The sequence below is a fragment of the Lepisma saccharinum genome, chromosome 3 (assembly GCF_977018435.1).
Source record: "Lepisma saccharinum chromosome 3, izLepSacc3.1, whole genome shotgun sequence".
NCBI lineage: Eukaryota > Metazoa > Arthropoda > Insecta > Zygentoma > Lepismatidae > Lepisma > Lepisma saccharinum.
This window is the reverse complement of record NC_139231.1, coordinates 48,358,983-48,369,610: the sequence shown is the minus strand read 5'-3', so window position 1 is coordinate 48,369,610 and position 10,628 is coordinate 48,358,983. Positions and strand designations below refer to the sequence as shown.

Below are 10,628 nucleotides of genomic sequence, written 5' to 3'. Positions count from 1 at the left end.
CCAACTATCTGCCTGCAGACTGAGCCCATTGTCGAACTTTCTAATCCTCTCGGAAACTTGCTAAGCATGTATAGCGATATTGAATTTTCATTTGTCAGAAAATTTCTGTGAGCTTTAGAGTGACAGAGGGCAAGAAGTCATTGCTGTGCAAGTGTATAGAGGAGGCGCCATCTTTAAAGTGACAACAATTGCGTTTTTAAGTTCACTTGGTCAGTGTTGCAGCCTTGAGATGGTTTCATAAATAACAGTTGATACCTCATGTAAATTTAAGCTGTATACAGTCTACTGTGTAAATTTTGTCGGACTCTCCCTCGTTTATGCTCGAAATGAGGCGGGATGCAGGGGAATGGTATACCCCCCCCCCCAGCTAGTAAAAATTCTGCAAAGCATCCCCCAGCTGTCTCATTGTCACCATATTAAGCATAGGAGCATCCCCCCACGTAACTCCAAGGCTCGACCAAACATCCCTCAGCTAACATTTTCCATTTCAAGAGCTGTTAATATTTTGAATTTTATTACTCCATATAAACCATATACATTGGTATTTGGTCTTGGGAGGTTCAGTACAGTTCAGATAAAAAATATAATTACAAAATTTCTATAATTTACAATTAGATATTCACTAACGCTATAATATTCCTTATTAACTAATAGCTTTTGGTTTGAGTTGCTGTTTTAAGTCCATTTTATGCACAGTAAGGCTAATCGGGACTGGACCTACAGTTTAAAGTGGGTTCCGAACCACTTGTGCCTCCACCGGGTATCGAACCCGGGACCCCTTGATTACAAGGCAAGGACGCTACCACTGCGCCATGGGGGAGGCCTAACTAATAGCTTTTTAATAGCTTTTTAAATTTGTTTTTGAAACTTGTCATATTTTCTGCTTTAATATCATTGGGTAGGTTATTGAATATTTTAATTGTCGTCTGTTCGGGTCCTTCTTGAACTAATGTTAGCCTGGTGAAGTATGTCTTTAGAAGATGTTTGTTTCGGGTGTTATATGTATGTTCTATCGAACTTCGTAGCGCAAGTAGTATGCAACGGTAGGTTCTGGCGCCCTCCTTTTCCCTTAAACTTGGCAACGCTGCAAATGCTAAATTATTGTAAGGCGAAATAACCGTAGCCTTTCTTGCTTTAGTTAAACCTACAGTCTTACTGCTAAATTATTGTATGACAAAATCACCGTAGCCTTTCTTGCTTTTAGTTAAACCTAAACAGTAGAGCAGTGTCCCCGGTACCACGCCCGAAAATGAGGTATAGTGAGGTACACAGTGTTGCCAACCTCTTACTCGAAAAAATAACCAAGGTTTTTCTTTTTGGGTCTAACCTAACCTCAAACAAGGAGCTGGCAACCTTGCTTGAGGCTTTTCTCGCAGTGTTGCCAGCTGGGGCTCGGTGGGGCTCGGTGCCAACCTCTTACTCGAAAAGTTACCAAGGTTTTTATTTCTTGGGCTAATCTAACCTAACGCGAGGAGCTGGCAATCTTGCTTGAGGCTTTTCTCGCAGTGTTGCCAGCTGGGGCTCGGTGGGGCTCGCAGTGTTGCCAACCTCTTACTCGAAAAAAATGACCAAGGTTTTTATCTTGGTCTAACCTAACCTCAAGCAAGGAGCTGGCAATACTGCTTGAGGCTTGTCTTGCAGTGTTGCCAATATTTTACTCGAAAAGTTACCAAGGTTTTTATTTTGGTCTAACCTAACCTAAGGCAAGGAGCTGGCAATCTTGCTTGAGGCTTGAGGCTTGCTTTAATTAATTGCATAAATCAAGGTTGCCAACCTACTGGTATTTCTACCATGGTTTTTTTTACAAAAAAAAAAGAGAGAGGGGGAAGAGTTAAACAACCGACAATGCTGCCAACACCTACCTATAGTTTTTCTTACTTGATAAGGGTTTAGCCAATTTATACACTGGCGTAACATACACATACTGTGCAATAGAGCCGGCAACAAATATATACTGCCGTAAAAGAGAGATGGCAACACAGTATGTGTGTGCGTGTGTGCGTGTATAATATGTAGCATTATTAACTAGAGTGTGTTGGCAACCCACCTGCAATTAAAAAAAAACTAGAGACGTCAATGTTGCCGTAAGATAAAGAGGGAGACTAAGCTGGCAACAGTGGTGAGCGAATATGCCTTATTTCCAAGTCCCGGGGCGCTAATGTATATCGGGATTTTTGTAAAAATCTTATCGCGGGAACGATGTGCTGCACATACGCGCGCGTGCACCTGTATTGTGACGCAAACAAACAAATAAATAATTGTTGTTTTTTAGGATGCCTGGCCCCTAACCCCGCCAGGGTGCGTGGTACCCAACTCATTGTTCTAATGGTTGCGACTGATGTTAAGTCACACCTCTGTACAGTTTTGCGATGCTTGCAATTTTTTTGATCGCAACTCCATACAGAGGACCTCCGTGCGTGTGTGTACTAATGATTTTAGTGTTATTTGATGTTGTAGTAAAAAAAAGTATATATATAAATTTTGTGTTTTTCATGTTATATGTGTCAGATTATTAAGAATTAAAATTGTTGTCTCATATTTTATCTTGGTGTGTGTGTGGCAGCCATCTGAAACGAGAGAAAATTACAAAAAAAATTAATAATTTTGCAACAATGATTCATAATGTTGTGTTCACATTTGTTAAAGTTTATCTTGCAAGAATTAATTTATTTCATGCATTCAGAATTTCCAAAAATTGTGCAGTTTTTGTGATGTGGGACTTTGTGTCCAAGTATTGTGTTAAATACTATCAAAAATTCTTACTTGTTTTAAGCAGGAGTCATGCAGATTTTGCAATCTTCTTTGTCTTCTTCTTTCTTGCCATATCCCCATTCTCGAGTGTGGATGTTGCAATCCATGACCCTCAGTTTGTTGTCATGAGGATCAAGTGCCACCTTGTTGATTCTAGAAGTGTGCAACTCGATGATGGAAGATGTGATACGATGTTCATTCGTGCGTTTGTTTTTATTTTCGAATAAGCAGCTCTTGTAATCTTCCATGGTTAGTTTTTGAGAACTCGAGCGACCTACCCCTTTTGCTTTTTTTACTTCACTTTCATCCTTGAGCTTGATGCTATACATTTTTGCCCGAAGGCCTGCAAATTCTGTGATGATTTGACTGTTCACTTCATCCTTCATTTTTCCGATTGTCATTTTCCTCATGTTGTCGAAAAGAGCATGGTCTTGTGGATAATTAGAGAAATCGAAATGATGACGCAACTTTTCAAGATCTTTGTACAAATCATCTGTTTGGATGTTGTATATGAAGCTGTCTGTGTCGGTATAGGCTATCTCGATTTTCTCTCCATAGTATGGTTTTATCACCTCGTAATGGAACTTATACATGGCTAGCTTTGACAACTCGAGGACAGCAACTCCAACAGCAACTGGTTTGTTGAAGGTGACGAGACCTTGCGATCTCTCAATAAGTGCTAACGTTTCGTCCAGCATGGTGAAATCCTCATATGTTGGCTGAGCTATGAGCTTTTTCAATTTCTTTGGGTCGGAGACCAAGTTTATTTTTCTTCTTTTTCTAACATCCTCCATGCATTTTCCATACACACTGTTGTTATTGAGTTTATAGAGATTCTTATCGGCAAGGGAAGAAGCTTGAGCTCGATGTTTGGTGTTCGCATCGATGTATGGTGCTAACCATTTCTTTTGCTTGAACATCAAACCGGTATGCATCTTTTTCAAAATCAATCCATGTTTTAGGTAGAATTGAAGAAGACGATAATGCACAATATAGTTCTTCTTGTCTTTGAAGGTTAGCATGAGTTTTTTTCCCTTGTAATTACCGGGGGGCGCTTCCATTACGGGTGCCATTGCATATCCATGATGTTCTTGATGAATGGACTCGGGATATTCCAGATCTACTTTGACGAGACAACCAAATTCGTGATCATCGGGCCATGTTAGACAACTCTGAACTTCCTCATCGTTCATCCATTTATATTTCCCGATGGGTAGGGCTTCGGACATGGCATACCCATACAAATTATTCATGTCCCAGTATGCAATGAAATTTGATGGTTTGGTATCATTGTAATCCTCGAGATAACAGTTGTTAGCCTTGATGTACCGAAGGGGACATTGAACAATGCCGCCACGCTTACCCTCTTCCACAAATAAGAGTTGATCGATGTCTTCGATGAGGCCTATCCAGACTCTAGTGGATTTTAGCATTGCCTGCCATGAATATCCTGCCGTAGTGAAACTGAATGCAGGATCTAAAGCATAAGATGCTATTGCTCTAGCACGATGAAGTTGAAAACGGTCAGCCAATAACGTCACATCCAATTTTAGGTATAGATCATGATAATCTCCCATGTTTTTACACTCGAATGCTTCCCATACTTGCTGTGCATGGTGGTATTCTTCCTTGGTGCACGAGGTGTTGCTGAGACGACTGTAAAATTCTTCTTGTGAAGGTAGTGCAGTTTCTGCAAATTTGGAGGCATCTGTCATATATTCATATGGATAAATACCCTTTTGCCTTAGCAATGCTAAGTGTTTATCGCCAAAACATTGCTTAGTAGCAATTAAATCATTTTCTGTTAGCTCAGCTGCCAATGTGGCCAAACTCGAGGAGAGAAAATTGTATGAATCCAGAAAGCGAATTTCTATGTAGTTATCATTTCCTACATCCACCATCTTGCTGAAGGAAATGAATTTTTCGCTTGTGCGAGGTATGACGCTGATGGGTTGAGCGTCGCATCCCATTTCCTTTATGAAGAGTTTTGCATCATAGCCTTCTAAGTTATGCAGAAAAACAGGGATGAATGTAGGTTTTGTGATTTTTAGATTGCATGTATTACACACCACCCCCAAATATTTTCCAGTATAATGGCTATGGTGGCGAACTTTCTTGTTTAGGGGAGTGAACTTGCATTCACACACATTACAACGCAAGGCATGCTTGTATGTATATTTTTGCATTTTCGTCAATGCATTCATTTTCTTTTTTTTCTGTAATATAGGAGCCAATTTAATAACTTCTTCTTTTAATGTTCTCATAAATGTTTGTGGCACATCATTGCCGCGATATATGATCAGATTGTTAGTGTTGTTTAGCACCATGCCAAAGGCACAGGCTTCGTGGCGAAGAACTTCAGTGGTGCTTGATATTTTGGGATTCGGGCTGCAGGTGGCAAGTGGAATTTGATAACTTTCAAAATCAGCATATATTACTATGGGATGACGAAGTAATGCTTGGAAGTTTGAAAATTTCATTGGGTATGAAGGCATTTTGATGGCTGTGGCCGGATGTGTATTGCATAGAAGAATATGATCTCCGTGTTCTTCGTCAATGCTTTTCTCTCCTCGACCCCTGAATATTGTTAAGCATCTGTCGCACACTCGAATTTTTGTTTCATGACTAGTAATTTGACTTCTTATTAATTTTGGAAGATTTTGTATAAGGCAGTAGTGATAATTATTATCATTCTCGATAAGAAGCAACCTGATGATGTGATCACTTTTAACATTGCTATGTCTGAGTATGTAGACAATGTTGTTTTTGTTTAATCCGAAAACATGTACTGCCACACTTTGTTTTTTGTCTGCCTTATACTGCGCCTCGAATTTGGAAATATCATGAAGATTTATGGGGTAATTGATGCCTGCTAGAGATTTCTCAAATTCTGAGATGTATTCAGGTTTATTATAGTGGTATAAACGTTGTTTGTCTTTTTTGGCTGGGTGATGATCAGCAATGATACACCACAAAAAGCATTTGTTATCCTCATTTTGAATATTGATGATTGCTTTCTTACTAGCTATTTCCTGGGGCAACTCGATGTAAGTGGATCCTCCTAATGGGGTGTAGCGTGCAATCTTCAGAAGTAGAGTATGTGATAAACCGCAAAGAGACCAACCCGATCCACGTTTTTGAAAATTCTCATGTTTCTTCAATAAACTCCCAAATGCCTGCTCGCAAATCTCATCCAACTCATTACTATCGGCAGCATGGAGAATTGTAATACGAGTGTAATGATGGAAACAATCTTCATCGTTTTTTGTGTTTTCATAAATTGCCGAAAGTATGAAGTGTATCTTCAACGAGCATTCCACCAATACTTTTTGAATGCATGAAATTATATTATTTTTAATCGAGGAGAAGAAGTTGTTTAGATCTGTTGTATATTTTGATGTGAATTTCTCCTCGATTAAAACATTTTTAATGCTTTCTCCGGCACACTTCTGCTTTTTACGTGGCACTTGATCCTCAACATCCATTTTTCTTTTGCTGCATCCTGATCCATCTCCATGGACATTTTTCTTATGTCTGCTCATATTCTTAATGGATATTCTTTTCCCACAAAGACCACAAGGACGTTTTGCTTCCTTCTTCTCCATTTTTTTTTGCTAAGAAAAAAAAGATGAAGTTACTAAAAATTTCACATTTTTTTGTGGTGTTATTTATATTAGACCCCCAAGCATAAATGATCTACCATAGATGAAGTTACTATTTGTGGTGTTGTTTATATTAGACACGATCTCAATTTTTTCTTAAATAACCAACATGAATCTCTTTGGTTTCCGAAAGCAAACAATGGAGACTGTACACCGCACGACGACAGATCATGAATTTCTACCTTCCATGTTAACTAAACTCAATGGTCTACTGATCGTTCACCTCAACAGTATTTGGACGAAATTGGATGACGATGTGGGCAAGATGTTTTACGTCTTCAATAACAATTTACATTTTTACGAAATTCCGATCGACGGGAAACTTCGGATCACCGTGAATCCGGAGAACGAAGGACGAAATATTAAAATTTCTACCGGCAAAAACATTTTTCGAATGAAGCACGACAAGGTGCTTTCTAACATGGCGTACGATGTTTCAGCAGGAGATTGTCTTTACATGGAACTCCTAGGAGATTACGACAAACTCATTCCTCTCTTCGTAGAATTACGAATCGTCTATCCTATTATAAATAACCGTTAACCAAAATGCCTAACGATATTTTCGGCCACACCAAACGTGTAGACCACGCAGAAGAGATTCTCATGTTAGACGTCCGAATTAAAAAGTTGAGGAGCGATTTGATCGCTTTGCAGGAGACCTTAAACAAAAGTTTAGAGTCGGAGATTGCTACGCTCCAAACGCAATGTCTGGACCCCATTCTGAAAATCGATTCCGAACTGAAAACGCTCATAAAAAATTATGTCGACGTACCTTCTTACGACAACGTTCAAAATATACAGTTGAGCGTGGATAAGCTTCAAAATGATTTAGCCAAATTACAACAATTTCAATCGAAAAATGAAGATTTGGAAAAATTGAAACTCGAAATCGAAGAACGAACTTCCGCAATCGAAAAGAATTTCTCTGAACTTCAAACCGTCGTGAAGGATATTGATGTAGAACGCTTGCATGTTGTTGTTTCCAAATTACAAGAAGAATTCGCCAGCACGTTGGAAGAAATTAAATCCAAGTTACAGACTTTGGAAGATACCATGACGAACCTACCATCGTCAGACGAACTGCAGGTCATCGGCAAAAGCGTCGCGAACATAAAAATTCAATTGGAGGCTTATCAAGATTTCGAACACATTCAAACCACCATCGCTACGCTTCAGGCGTCTCTGGAGTTGATCAACGAAGAAATTAAAAATATTCACGCTGAAGCAAGTGCGTTGACGAGCATACAAGACACGTTGAGCACGGTTCAGCAGAAGATCGAATATTTAGAAAATTTGAACGTCGAATCGAACCTTGCTCATTTTCATCACGTACTGGACAACATACAGGGTGACTTGGAATCGTTACGGACGAGCGTACCTTCGAGCGAAGATTTGGAAAAATTGAAAACGGCGGTGACGGCACTATCCGATTCGAGCGACATCAAAAGTTCGTTGAGCGATCTCGAGAGTAGGGTTGCCAATCTCCCCACCTCCAAAGAATTGCACGCTTTGAAAAGAAGCATATCACGTATGCTGAAACGACTGGAAACGGAAACGGCGAACGTGGAACAGATTCGAGACGAACTTGCTTCGCTGGTGTCGACGCTGCCCACTTCGCAGAGCGTCGCCGACCTTCACACGCAGTTTACCGAGATGCGAAGCATCGTGAACGATCTTACCGAGAAAAGTTCGAAATTGAATCAAGTCGAGAACCTTCAGAGTATCGTCGTCAACATCAGAGATCAAGTTGGAGTGCTGGAATCCACGCAGGAATCGACGCTGACCTCTTTCGGTGCCAAGTTGCAAGAACTCAACGAAAACTTCAAGCAGTTGAACGTGGAAGTGAAAATCAAGCCGTCATTTTCTACAGTAACGGATACCATCGTCGAATATTTGTTGCCCGTACAAAATACACTGGGACAGCTTCACAGCAACCTCGTTAGCGTCGATACTAAATTTGCTAAACTGCATTCTCTGCAAGCCATCGAAATCAACAGCGTACCCAATCAACAGAGAATCTCCACGTTTGTCGAAGGTAACAAACTGTACATGTTACATCCTTATCATCCGTACTACAAGTTTCTCCTCGATGGTACAATTCAGATAAACGAATTTTCGTACTGGTCTCACGGCAGAAAAGCTAGCGTTCCCACCATGACCTTGATATCGAATCGTGGTGTTCAGAAAGCAGGAAACATTCCTCTGGCACGTTGGAACGAAACGCGCAACATATATGAAATACACGAAGACGAAGATCTCACCGTTTTCGACGTGAGTGCCGGCGATAAGCTGATCATTCAAAACACGAGCGAAGTGCCACCCTCTTTGAATCCCATCACGCTGGTGCTTCTCTTCAAACGTAATCTCTAAAAAATGTCTAGGCAAGCCATCGTCGAAGAATTGCATAAACCTGCACGCCGCAACTACAAACGTTTAGCTGTGGTAACCAAGGGAATCGATGACCTCTGGCAAAGTGACCTCGTGGAGATGAGTAGCGGCAATCTAAAAAATGTGCATAAATTGAACAAGGGCAACAAGTACCTCCTCACCGTCATAGACACGTTTTCGAAATTCGCATGGGCTCTACCTTTGAAAGCCAAAACAGGAACGTGCGTCACGGAAGCATTCAAGACAATTTTTCGCGAAAGCGACAGACGACCTCGGTTTTTGCAAACGGACAAGGGGAAGGAATTTTACAATGCCGTATTCCAAAAGTTTATTCGGAAACACGACATTCGACATTATTCAACCTTCAGTCACATCAAAGCCAGCATCGTGGAAAGATTTAATCGAACCTTGAAAACACACATGTGGAAACGATTCACGCTTCGAGGAAATTACAAATGGGTCGACATACTGCCGGAACTCGTCGACACCTATAATAATACAGCACACAGAACGATAGGCATGAAGCCAGCTGACGTTACGAAATCTGACGAGCAGCGTTTAATTTCTACAGTTTACTGTCCAAAGTACACTCCCACGACTACCAAGAAATCAAAATTCAAAATTGGAGACCAGGTGAGGATCAGCAAATTCAAACGCACCTTCGAGAAGGGGTTCACAAAAAATTGGAGCACGGAACTTTTTACGGTGGTTCGAGTTTTACCCGGAAACCGACACACGTATATAATAAAAGATAGTAGCGGCGAGATTTTGAAAGGAAGATTTTACGAAGAGGAACTCTCTAAAACAAAACATCCCGACACGTACCTCATCGAGAAAATATTGCGTAGGAAAGGCAACAAACTGTTTGTCAAATGGCTGGGACTTCCAGAAAAAAGTTGGATCAACGCGAACGAAGTAATCTTGTAAGTACGTGGAACGTGGTGAAGCGTCTACCGGATTCGGAAAGTCAAACGAGAAAAAAGAACGGCGAGTTGCTTCCCGACAGCATCCGCTGTCTGATCGTAGGTCCTTCGGGGTGTGGGAAAACAACACTGCTCGTGGACAATTTTCTCCTCGCACCGAATTGGTTAGATTGGAAGAACAGACACCTCTACGTATTTTCGAAAAGTCTCGAACAAGCGAAATACAAGCAACTGATGAAACTGTACGATGGTCTGGACATTGCAACGTTCGCTTCGGAAATAAAGCCACTCGACGATTGTCGTGAAAATTCAGTCGTTGTGTTCGACGATGTCATCCTGGAAAATCAAAATGAAATTCGCAATTTTTTCACGCAAGGTCGTCACAAAGGAATAGATTGCTTCTTCCTAGCTCAAACGTTTTCCAAAATTCCAAAACAGTTAGTACGCGACAACGCTAATTTCATATGTTTGTTTCGTCAAGATCACACCAACCTCAAGCACGCGTACGATGACTACGTAGGCGGAGACATGAACTACAATCAATTTTCGGAACGCTGCTGCTCCCACTGTTGGAACAGTGACGATTTTGGATTCGCGACGATCGACATGACGAGGAAACCCAACGACGGAAAATACAGAAACAAAATCAACGACTTTCTAAACGTTGCAACGTTGTGAGAAACGACGTGTATAAATAACGTTATGACGAAACGAAAAATCGAAGACGAAAATCTCAAGCTTCGCGATTACCTCGCGAAACGCTTCAAAGGTTGGAAATCCGAGAATCGCGGATTCTACGAAGAGAAGAAGCGTCAAGATCAACCTGTGATCGACGCCATCAGCGATCTAGGTAAAGAAATTAAAGGCGTCACGGAACAAAATAAAAATTTGATCAACGAACTCG

At 40.8% G+C, this 10,628-nt stretch overlaps 1 protein-coding gene and 1 non-coding gene across 2 annotated transcripts; both read right to left on the bottom strand.

The window, feature by feature from the left end:
- Positions 1-748: 748 nt before the first annotated feature.
- Positions 749-823, bottom strand: TRNAT-UGU (transfer RNA threonine (anticodon UGU)). Its single transcript has one exon. It is a non-coding gene; the product is annotated as a tRNA-Thr (tRNA).
- A 1,945-nt stretch (positions 824-2,768) lies between these two features.
- Positions 2,769-4,652, bottom strand: LOC145985530 (uncharacterized). Its single transcript, XM_083119600.1, has one exon. The coding sequence runs from the start codon at positions 4,650-4,652 to the stop codon at positions 2,769-2,771; it is 1,884 nt and encodes a 627-aa protein (XP_082975726.1).
- Positions 4,653-10,628: the final 5,976 nt, after the last annotated feature.

Excerpts from the sequence above, each read along its gene's own strand:
- LOC145985530 (XM_083119600.1), bottom strand. The coding sequence starts at position 4,652 with ATGGTGGATGTAGGAAATGATAACTACATAGAAATTCGCTTTCTGGAT.